We start from the raw sequence: 12,181 nt of genomic DNA, 5'->3' as shown, positions 1-12,181 counted from the left end.
CCTGGCAACATAACACATACCTTTACATTCAGCAAAGATTCAAAGTAGAAAGAGAGTTTGCTCTTATTCTAGAAATCCAAATTTAGGCACCCAAATAGGTATAACAGAACCCAAATATCTGACTTCAATTTAGGGCACTGTTTCTGCCCCCACTTAAGTTGCACTGAAGTTTTGACATACTCACGCTTTTGAAATTATGCATTTATGTAACTGTCCAAATAGGAATTTAGAAACTAAAAATAAAATAACGCTGCAATTAGTTTCCTAACTAAGCAACAGTCCTCTCTGTCTTGTGGCTTTTTTTTCTTTTCTAAATGATCGAATTACTAATGTTGTCCTCCATCACTCACTCAGGGTTTGGGCTTGAATTGATTACAAAGGACGACCAAAACAGCTATTACAGAGAACTGTCAGCAGCATGCAATAGCAAAATAAATCCTGCCTTCGCGTGGGTTTATGATCATGTGGATGCAGGCCGCCTTGGAGGTAAATTTTTAAATACTGTGCCATCTTTCGATTCTGCAATAAAAAGAGAAAGCGCTGGCACTGCCAGGGCCGATGTCCCAGGAAGCATTTTGCAAGAGTTGTAGAGAGAAGCAGGTAAAGCATCTGGTGTGGTGCCCAGTGAACACAGACAGCCCTATGGGGCAGGAAGCCCATCTAGGGGAGCTCAGATCCACAAAAAAGCTTCTGGGAGAGCCTGGATCTCTGTAAAGCATTCAGTTTTCCAATGGCTGGGCACCTTGATTCAGCAAAACAACTCAACTCTACCAGTTATCAGCAGAGAAGGACAGACACATGCAGCAAGCACATTACTCCTTCCCATGAACAGCCTTTGAGGGGAAACCACCATACAGATGAAGCCTCTCTAGCTACTTTAGATTGTACAAGTAATACTTAGACAGCTAAAATTACCACAGGAAAGATCACCTCGCCTATCTATGCAAGTAAAGATGAGACCAAGGCTGAAGCCATCAGATCCTCTGCAATAACGATCCTCCCATACACACACCCCACAAGCTGCAGAGGTCTGTAAAGCGACTCTAGAGCCAAAGCAGAACTCTCAGTGTGCATTTCTGCACAAACAGAACAGTGCAGCTATTGCAACCACACACCAGCCAAAATAACATGCTGAGAACCCCTACCACAGCCTTGAGTACCACCTGAAAGAACAAGTCTCAAGTCCTCCTCAGTCTTGCAGGTGTGACTGGGGCAAAATTTATCCCCAACGAGGTCCGGAAGCAAAGGAAGAAGATCATTTTGCTGACAAAGCTTGTCATCAAAGCTTTTCAGACAAACAAAAAAGGGTACCCACCCTGTTTGCAGTGTTATTAACATGGTGTTCACTCCCTCTTCCACCTTTTGAAAGTAAGGGGCCTCCGCACCAGCCAGGTCATGCAGAGGGTCCTTTAAGGGCATGTCAAGGATCTTCATAGAAATGAGAATCTGGCTCAGAATTCATCCACTCACAGTAACCTCCTTGCGTATCACAAACATCTTGAGTACTTTTTGGAACACAAATTGTAAAACTTGCTTAATAGCTGCACCAGCCTTGAGTTTCCCAACATGCTCAACAAAACTACAAATCAACAAAATAAAACAAACTAGCAAGTGAGTCTAACTAAATGCCAAGTACAGCAAGAAGAAAATCAATCCACAGGAGCAAGTAATAGCCCTTTCATTTTTTTGTATTTTTTTTCTGATGTCTTTACGCTTAAGACTAAAATAGCCAAGATATATTTAATGCACGAATGACTGCAGTGATATGTAATACTCAAAACAGGAGCCTGGGCTAAGTCTCATCAGCAACAACAATTGTATACCAGATACAAATATCCTGTAAGTGTTAAATGAACACCAGGGACTAGTGTACAAGTGACACAGAGAAAAGATTGTCCTGGGGTATTGCAAGCCAGGAGCACAGCGGTGAAATTGCTCTGGCAGACACTGTCACAGCTAATAACACGACCCTTTCAAACACACACATTAGAGTCTTCGTGGCATTTGTAATTTGTTAAAACTCTCAATCTGTCACTTTAGTCTGAGGACATGAGGAGAAAGCAAGCCTGGACTCTGCTTGTCTGCACATACCCCTGCTCACCAGCACTTTTTACACGTTTTACAGCACTTCTACTAAAACACTGGGCAGGTAGTAAGGGACGGGGTAGTAAGGAGAGTGATTTGTGTTGCTTGCATGCTTATGGTTACATGAGGGACAGCAGCACAGGCACGCCAGGGAAAATAGCATTTGTGATATTCCACATCAGTACATTCAGAAATACGGCAATTGCAATTCAGGTGCAAAGATAAACCACTGGCACCATTTAAATGAACTCTGTGTTTCTGAAATGCCAACTGTAAAAAAAAAAAAACAACACAACAACCTGCTGATATTTAATTTCGTTAGATATACTGCATCTGGTGTTTACGGCTTAGTGCTGTTGCCAGAGAGCCCCAGGAGCTTCGGTCTGGGAGCCAAGCCAGTGTCTACCAACTTAGTTGGACTACTGTGGATACACAGAGATCCAATATTCCTCTGATTTAAAGCTCTCAGGCAGATTTTCAGAGACTTTTGTTTTATTTATAGCTAGCATGTGTGGAGAGAAATAAAACAGTCATTTAATATGCTGTGCAATTATGGGCCTGTTTCTTCCAGTTTCACATTTCAGTAGCTTATTTTGAAGCACAGCGAATTGGAAATCTGGTTATTTCTACCTTAACCATTCATATGTGGATAGACACAAAGGAATTCAGTAATGAAATACCTTTCCATTTAAAAAAGGAAGGGCCAAACACAGTTTCATCACAAAAGCTGGACGCTTATGTTATTTATACAGATGGTCTTCATAAATGTTACAGTCATATAACAGTTAAATGTTTTTCCTTCTTCCACTCCTTATGGCACAGATTTATATCCTTCTGTTACAGGAAGCTCTGACTTGTCAATGTAGATGCCCTGGTGCTCTGATCCGTGAATTTTTAAGATTCTCTTCTGCTTGAAGCTGGAGTAAGTGCTCTCCAACCATCCCTACAGAAAATCAGAATTCTGTTCATTAAATTGACAAAAAAAATGCATGCCTCAGTCTGAAAGAAAAAATTAAACAGACTTAGTAAAAACAAAGAGTATATATTCTATCTTCAGGGAATATTTTAAGCATCTGCATAGACAAAAATATTAAACAAAAGTGTGCACAATTTTATTTCATGGGGACGTGGAGGATACTTGGCCATCTGCTGAAAAATCTAAGGCTGCCAAATATCACAGATTCACACCTTGAGTCTGGAAATTGAGTTCACATGGCAAATCCATGCATTTCTTGTGGTGTCTGCATTCCAGTGGCCTTTCCTTTACCCACGACTCAGTTTTACACTTCACTGACTGCTAAGCTGGATTGCTTCAGTTTTTGAATGAGCAGAGTCCAATTTTGCAAAGTCCCACTGACTGCCACAGAGCTGCTGGCAGGATACCTGACTGTATGCTTGACAGGTTTTCAGAATTGGGGAACATCAGAAAAATCAAAGTGTTTGGGAGATCAGGGCCCACGCTCAAAGCCACTGGCATCAGGAAAAGGCATGACATTGTACAATTCAGGGGAAATTCTTCCTTTCTGAAAAAGTAATCAAAAGGAAAATCCTTAAAGGCTGAACTTTTACAGGCCATCAGCTATTACTATGAAAAAAACCCAGAAACTTCCATGAATATCTGACTTAATCAAAACCCTGCCATACTTTTAATTCATATAAACCTGTCCTTGTGTCTAATTAGCTGAGAGTATGGGACTAGCATTTCCCTAACTTAAAGGGTGGTTAACCAGATCAGGACCAAGGCAACAACAGTAGAAGAAGGTTTCAGGCAATTTCATTGGAAATCTTGCACAGATTCTTCATCTTGCCACTGGCTACAGCAGAGAACATTATGGTGAGATCTACTAGATAGTGCAAAAGTCACCATTGTAGTTGTTCAGCCTGACAGGAAACACATTTCTAGCATCTGCAGGCAACTAGCAAAATAACTATATTTTTAAAATTCAGAAACCTATCTACCATTAATGCTGGTTTTCATAGTGTTTCCTCAAATATAAAAGTGATCTTAAACTCTTCTGTTATTTATTAGGTAGTTAGCCAGTTATCAGGCATCCACTCACAGATTTTCATCGTTGAAATTGCAGTACACCATTAGTGCCTTCACAGCTCAGAGCTTTGAGTCTGGCTCGGACACAACATGACGTGGATGTCTATGAGTGCGGCTTGTGTTGCTTTACCCCCCCACCCCCAAACAGGCTAGCTAGTGCAGGCATCACCATCACTATGCTGATTATGGGGGAAGCCTCACAGTTTAAGACAGTCAGGTCAAAAAAGCTGAAAAATACTCTTTTTACCTTTACTGAACTATTTGCTCGCAGAGCTGTCTTGCCAGCAAGGCTGAGCTACTTAGTTCAAAGGTAAACCAGGCTGAGCTGTGGTCACTGCTGTACATACACACCTTATATGACAACACCCACATAACCTCTTTCCTTTTACCTTATGTTCTGATACTTTGTAAGGAGTATTTTTACTGGATGACTTATCTGTCTGCTTCTGTCCAGGATGTGATGAATTACCTACATTTTTCTGTAGGCTTCAACACAAACTGCAAACAGCATTTCACAGGACTCAACTTCTCTTGTTGTGTCTTATCTGTAAAATAGGGATAAACCTCGCCTGTGTTTAAAACTTTATTTTCTAGGAGCACTTACACACCAAAGCCCACTGACCTCCCTGCTTCTAAGGGGACATCCCTTGAAGTTCTGGGTTATCTTTAATTCCTCCTCTCTTCCAATCTGCTGCCATTATTTAAAAATCATTCCCTCTTCATTTCTTCTGGAGGTCTTCAGGTTTTTTATATGCAGATTCCTGCTTGCACACCCTAGTCTGGAGAAGTTCTTTGAAAAGTATCTGTTGTCAATACCACATCAGTCATCAGCTCAAAAGCCAAATGGATTTCTCAGAACTCCTGCTTGTTTAGCCATCTTTCTTTGTAGTTCTCCCAGTGGGACAGAATGAAATTAAATTTAAACTCGGCTTTAAATTATTTAGTCAGAGATAATTGAGTTTGGAAAGTCACACTAGAGAATGATCACCCAGAGAAGTAGCTAAATATGTTTTTGGGAGAAAAGAGGGAGCAGGTACAACTGTTATCAGTTCTCATAGTAAAAGACACAAGCTGCTCTTCCATTCTGACCACGCAGAATTTGCATTTCCATTATTAACTTCGCATCAGGCCATGAGAGTCTCCTATAAAGGACAAAAGCTAACTAGAGTAAAAAGGCTACGATCTCACTGCTGCTTTTAACTCAACAGTGACACAGACAGGTTTCCTTGAGGAAAAGGTATTTTCTTGTTTAGCTATATCTGAATCTATCATAAAACAAGGGTCATTCGTAATCACCTTAATAAATAAAGTAGCTCTGTCAACATCCATCCTTACTTTAATCCCCCCTCTCTTTAGTCATCATCAAGTACCATCATTTCCCTGTATTTATTCTGACAGAAACAGAGCAGTCTTGCAACTGCTTTCTTTACACCAATATTTCATAATTACCTTTTCAGAAAAAGAGCAAACCCTGCCCTACAGACTTACGAAAAAATCCACTCCGACTGATTAGAAAGGAACCAAACCAATGTAGGAGCTGAGGGGAGACACAGAGGGCTGGCACGCACCAATATTTCTGAGGCAAAAGGACGCTGTTTTGGGCAACTCTCACACACAGGGCTCTGACATGAACAGCTCAGGGTGACCTACCTGCCAGGTACTGCTTTTTCATCTTCCAGGGATGATGAGCAGTCCCAATCAGGCAGGAAAGCACCACACTTGCGCAGTGACCATAACAAGCAAAAACATTCTCCTCTGTGCATACTTATCTACATGACAGAAGTGGGAAAGCACCTCTACGCACATGTAAGTGCACCCTGAGGTGGCAGTGACCGCTCTCACATGTACAGTCCAAATAAACACGCTTTTAAATCATACTTGTGACCGTGGGTTGTGGCAATCCCAAGCGCAAATCCAGGCTGGGTGGAGAATGGATGGAGAGCAGCCCTGAGGAGAAGGACTTGGGGGTGTTGGTGGGGGAGAAGCTCAACACGAGCCGGCAGTGTGCGCTCCCAGCCCAGAAAGCCAACCCCATCCTGGGCTGCATCCCCAGCAGTGTGGCCAGCAGGGCGAGGGAGGGGATTCCGCCCCTCTGCTCTGGGGAGACCCCCCTGCAGGGCTGCCTCCTGCTTTGGGGCCACCAACAGCAGAAGGACATGGACCTGTTGGAGAGGGTCCAGAGAGGCCACGAAGATGCTCAGAGGGCTGGAGCACCTCTGCTGTGAGGACAGGCTGAGAGAGTTGGGGTTGTTCAGCCTGGAGAAGAGAAGGCTCTGGGGAGACCTTAGAGCCCCTTCCAGTCCCTAAAGGGGCTACAGGAAGATGGGGAGGGACTCTGGATCAGGGAGTGGAGCGACAGGATAAGGGGTGATGATTTTAAACTGAAAGAGGGGAGATTTAGATTAGATATCAGGAGGAAATTCTTTCCTGTGAGGGTAGTGAGACACTGGCCCAGGTTGCCCAGAGAAGCTGTGGCTGCCCCATCCCTGGAGGTGTTCAAGGCCAGGCTGGATGGGGCTTTGAGCAACCTGGTCTGGTGGGAGGTGTCCCTGCCCACGGCAGGGGGTTGGAACTAGATGATCTTTAAGGTCCCTTCCAACCCAAACCATTCTGTGATTCTATAAATTTCTGGGCTCGGTATCTCCCTCAGAGAGCTCCACTATAACACTGTCCCCGGGAGAGGAGCGCCGCTACCCTCTGCCCAGTGCCGAGAGACCCCTCACCAAGATGCAGCGGGCAGCCGGGCCAGCAGCACCCCGCCGCCGCCCCCACCTCCCCACCGCGCCTGCGCGGCCCGGCCGCACAGCAACGCCCGGTGGCAGCGCCGCAGCATGTCGCTGCCCCAGCCCCTGAGGAGGCGGCTGAGCTCCTTCAGCCGCACCGTCTTCACCGACAGCCGCCGCACCGGCCCGCAGTACCCGGGCGACCGCCCAGGTAAAGCGCGGGGGCGGCTCCCAGCAGCAAAAATGGCGGAGGGTGCCGCTGGGGCGGGGGGGGTGAAAGGGGGTGGAGCTCCCCGGGAAGGAAGATGGCGGCGCCAATCGTCACTTGGAGGCAGTGGTGGAAGGGGCCTGAGGGAGACGCCGGCGGGCTGTCCCCGGTTGGCTCCCCCCGGGCAGAGCCGTGCCATCTGCAGGGGTAGCCGCCTCGTCCCCGTCCCGTCCCCCCCGTCATGGTTCGGGCAGGGAGGCTGAGGTGGCGGTCCCGGAGCCCCGTCGCTCTCCGCCACATCAAGGGGCCCGGCGGCGCGGGTGCCGGCCAGCAGTGGAGAGCAGAGGGGCCTTTCGGGTGAGGCCTGGTTTCACCATCAGCCATGGGATATGGCTTCATGGACATTATCTGGGCTAAAGCCACAGCGGCCGCTCCATCGCCCTGCACCTCACACTGCCGCCGTGTCGCAGGCCTGAGAGAGGCTTCCCTAAAATGCTAAACAGCGAACAGTCTTGATTTAAAACTAGGCATGGAGAACAGTCTACACCCGCCTGTACAGCTTAATAAGCAAGTTTGCGTAAAATACTGCAGATGAAAATCCATTACTCACACACCAGGCACTCTGCCTGTGCCCAGGTAAAAATGATTTATGTCGAACAAATAAAAGAACCGAGCTATCATTTTAAGCTCACTAGTCCTGCGCAGTTAGGACACCAGATGCGTAAAGCATGAAGTGGTGTAGTAAGCTAGAGTTAGGCAGCAAAAACTCAAGCCTGCAATACGCCAGCTTTCTCTTTATTTTTCCAAGTCCATTGTCATGACCAATACCTGTTCCTTCATCATATTGCCAGTGAAATTTGCAGGCCAACATGCCCCCTTTTTGTATCTTTAGAGTGAGAGTAGCCATAAAAATAAACACAGTCTGGCTATGTAGAAAGGCTATGTTAATTTCAACTGATAAATCCATTACAAGCTGATAAAATTAATCAAAAAGTCATTGTTATTTCAAGACAAGAGTACTCCTTTCTGTGGTCACACCACTAAAACTTACTAGTTACTAATTCTTCATTTCATTTATCAAACACAACTGAAATATTTTTCTTACCTCCAGGAATAGCTTCTGGTTTTAGTAATTTCTTTTCCCATTATGAAAACTCCTATGTGAATATCCAACCCACTGAAACCAATTGCAAATGTACCATTAACTTCTTGGAGATCAGAATTTCAAAAATTAAGTTTACATATATATACACCGTAGTGACTTGCTTGAGCATCAAAGAATTGGCCATCACAATCCTGTCTGGCTTCTCCATGAATTTTAGCAATCCCAGAAAATAACCATAAGTTCAGTTTAGTGATAGAAAGATGAATTGGGACTGGCTTATATTGCTAAACATTCACCCAAAACACAGTTCTAAAACTTAAGCAGAAGTTACAGATACCAGTGCTATGTAAATGAAACCTTTAACATACCTAAAACATTGTCATCATAATTGATATTAGAGCTCTTGGCTTCTCTGTTTTTTAGTAATACAGCCACAAACCGTTAAAACTTTCATCCAATACATATAGGGCAGAAACACAGTTACTTGTAATTGGATGGTCATGTTTTCTCGAAAGATAAAGCAGTGTTTTAGAATTGCATCTCATTGCCCTCCGAAGTCCTCCGGGTGTTTAAGAGATTCGTTCATTAGGACACCTGGGACAATTTTAGGTTGATAGTGAGGCATCTGTATTCCTTTGCAGATGTAAGGAAGTGTTGATGCTTAAAAATGCAATTAAAAAAAAATTTAATTCGTTGTCTTGCACTTTCTATTTCTGTATAACAAATCCCTGCCCCTCACACCCTACCCTTAAGGTCTGTCCCAGTTCTGTTCCCAAATCCTCCTTCCTTCCCACCTAGTCTAGTAGCTTCCATGAATACTTCTGCAATTGGCATAAAGACTTCTGGAACAGACTGTACCAGGCTGCATGTGGCTGGACTAGAAACAGGGATGCCAGACTGAGCTGGAACAAAGACAGGTATGAGAGTGGTTGGAAGATACAGAAAGAGAAGGCAATGTCAGAAGAGAGGTGGTTCTCGGGCTGAAAGTGAGACAATGTGACTGTTTAGACTGATTTTCAATTGAATATCACCATTGTGACAGACAGGGGCACAGGACTCAAATACAAATGAGCAGGTCACAATGAATACTTCCTAAACTTGCTCAGGGAGCACCAAGTGAAGATGTGCCCATAGACTTCATTTGGGGAAAACATGAGAAAAGAGACTGTTGGTAATTGAAGTAAAGTGGATGCAGTGTCAGTTAACTAGAATACAGCAATAAAGCTTCATCCATTGAAAATGAATGAGTCCCTTAGAATGCCCTTTTAAGTTTTTGCTTGTTTTAAGTCTAATCTTTTAGGTCTATTATTAAATCCTAAATGTAGAATGTATTGCCTGAATGTTAGAGTTCAATATTTGCTTTTCTGTACATTGTATGAATGCATTTTGCTCTCTCCAGACTTTAAAGGATAAGTTTTAGTTTGACACATATTTGAAAACATCAGCTCTTAAGAACTAGGAGAATTACTGGCTTCTTGCAACTTCATTTCCATCCAAATGTCTATTTAAATAAAGATTGAAAATTTAGAGTGGACAATGCAAACCTGCTGTCGAGCAGTAAGTCCTTACTCAGGAGGATCATGTACAACATAACAATAATCCAATATGAACTCCTTTAAACTTTGGCCATTGTCTTAGGAACAGCAGTGAAATAACTACTAATTCTTTCTGCAATGTCAGGATACAGCACTACTTGAGCTAAGCTATCAGGCAGAGATTGTGGAGCAAACCATAAGCCACCAGGTTATCAACAGTCAGAGACTCAACTTGAATATGTGACTGATAACAATTCTGCATCCTGTGAACTGAAAGTTGCATTAGATTCCAGGAAATGGTGTAACTCAAGACAGGATAAGAAGTTTTCCTCTGGATATATAAAAATATTTTTCTTAACATTTAATTCGACTGGGAAGAGTGCTAATGCCCTGCTTTAAGCTAAGATGGAGCAGTACCTTTCTGTTATATTTATGGAAGGGACATATGGAACAAACTAGGAGTGATAAAGACTTCTCTCTACCTACAGACAATGAAATGCTTTCCAGTTTACCACTGCAGATGTCCCTCTATTTCAACGTTTATTTTTTCCCATTTTGGTGGCTCAGCACCGTTGTCATGCTCCAACTGAAGGTGAGTCCTGAAGGAAAGTGATGGTTTGCAAATGTGATCTGTTTCTGATAAAACGGCTCCTAGTACTGAGAGGAAGCTCACTGGAGTTAGAAGCTATTAGGTTTATTTGGGACTTCCTTGAAACTAGACGTTCAAGAGTATTTGGAAGCCAACACAACACTGCCAGCTTACAGTAGCATGCAGCATCTTCATTTAATCACAAACAGCACATAATGAAACAGCACAGCAGAAACTTTCACTCTCTTCTTCCCTCTAGTATTCGTTCTTGTCAGATTACTACAAGTTCATCCTGGTCACAATCATGATCCTCGCCTCTCTAATAGAGGTCATTCGACTCTACCTGGGATACATGGGCAATCTGCAGGAGAAGGTAAGGTACCGCATGTACGTATTAATTTGTGCAGGAGAGCTTTTTGGAGTTGAACATAAATGAAGTGGTCTACTATTCATCTAAGAGATTTAAGTTGAAGAGATGGTTATTTCTCTTAAGTTACAGTCTGCATCTTTTATTCCCTTGGCATCAGCTTCCACTTAATTATGTGCATTCCAAGAAGTTTTCCCTCGGAAGAGATCCCTCTCACTCTGTAAAACTGTTTTGTCAGAAAAAAAAAGTATGCCTAAAAATACAGTATATGGAAATATTAAGCCACCTCATTTGCCATTTCACGTTATATGTTGGCTTTTGGAAAATTAAAAATGTTTTTTCTTTACAAGGTTTTGGATTTTTTTTTCATCTCCAGATGCCAGTTTTTAATAGGTGGTGTCTCCCCTTTTATAGGTCCCTGAGCTGGCTGGGTTTTGGCTCCTGACTCTCCTCCTGCAGTTGCCTATAATTCTCTTCTTGCTATTTAATGAAGGTCTGAAAATTCAGCCACTGGAGCGAGCAGTCCATATCATCTTTGCCCTGTTCCTCACCTTCCAAGTCATTGCAGCCTTTGTCACCCTGAAAAGAATGGTGAACAAATTGGCAACCCACTTCCGCCTTAATGAATTTGACCATCTGGAGGAACATCCTATGCCTTATTTTTACAGCCTGGATAAAGAAGAGAGAGCAGTTTCCATGGCTGGTAGGGGCCCTGGTGCTGGCTGGGGAATCACACACTGAAGGCCTGAGAGGCTAACAGAGGCAGGCCTCGTGCTGCTACAGCTCTGTTTCCGTTTTGTTGGGTCATTCTTTACCTTCCTACATCAGAGATATTAAAAAACTAGATCTTAAGAGCCAACGTTAAATCTCAGAGATTGGAGCTCCATTCTGCAAGAAAAAAAATCAAAGCCTTTTACTTAACTAGCTTGAATGGACTATTTGTGGACTCTTACTGCGTAGAGTAGATTTTTTGGGGTTTACGAAGCCATGTGGTGTTTTTAAAAAAAAAAACAAACAAACCAGAAGCCTTTTTTCTTCACTGTTTGCACAGAATTGTTTTGTTTACAATAAATCTTTTATACATATTTTTATATGTGTTCACAGCAGTTTTCTCTCTATTCTTCCAGATATGTTGCACATATTTAATGTCTGGTACCTCAGTTAAGCCAAAAAAAAAAACCCAACCAAAAAACCAACCCCAGACCCAAAACAAAGAACCCCAAGAAATCCTGAGGCCCAGAAAGCACAATGACTGTTAAGGTAGTGAACGAAGACTACAGTTTCAGATACAGTCTTCCAGATAATTCCAGCACTTGGAATTCCTTACTAATAAACTAGGGATGGAATTTTAAAAGTATTCCTTCCTCAAAACTCTTACACTCGTCTTCTTTGACTTAGCTTGAGCTTTAACTATCAAGCCATTCAAACAGGGTGGTGCAATTTTCTCAAACAGAGGACTCAATAACAGAGCAATAACAAAGTTACAGCCATTTAAAAAATTGGTTTATGTCACTGAAAGGCA

General features: G+C 43.1%; 1 protein-coding gene across 1 annotated transcript; it reads left to right on the top strand.

The window, feature by feature from the left end:
* Positions 1–6,941: 6,941 nt before the first annotated feature.
* On the top strand, positions 6,942–11,702 carry TMEM17 (transmembrane protein 17). The gene is given in 5 exon segments (XM_054197382.1): positions 6,942–7,066; positions 10,192–10,295; positions 10,552–10,665; positions 11,074–11,385; positions 11,387–11,702. Coding segments are annotated over 5 exon segments (663 nt in total). The 5' UTR covers positions 6,942–6,963; the 3' UTR covers positions 11,417–11,702.
* The last annotated feature ends 479 nt before the right edge of the window (positions 11,703–12,181 follow it).

The sequence above is a fragment of the Rissa tridactyla genome, chromosome 3 (genome assembly GCF_028500815.1).
Source record: "Rissa tridactyla isolate bRisTri1 chromosome 3, bRisTri1.patW.cur.20221130, whole genome shotgun sequence".
Lineage (NCBI taxonomy): Eukaryota > Metazoa > Chordata > Aves > Charadriiformes > Laridae > Rissa > Rissa tridactyla.
This window is presented reverse-complemented; position numbering and strand designations above follow the sequence as displayed.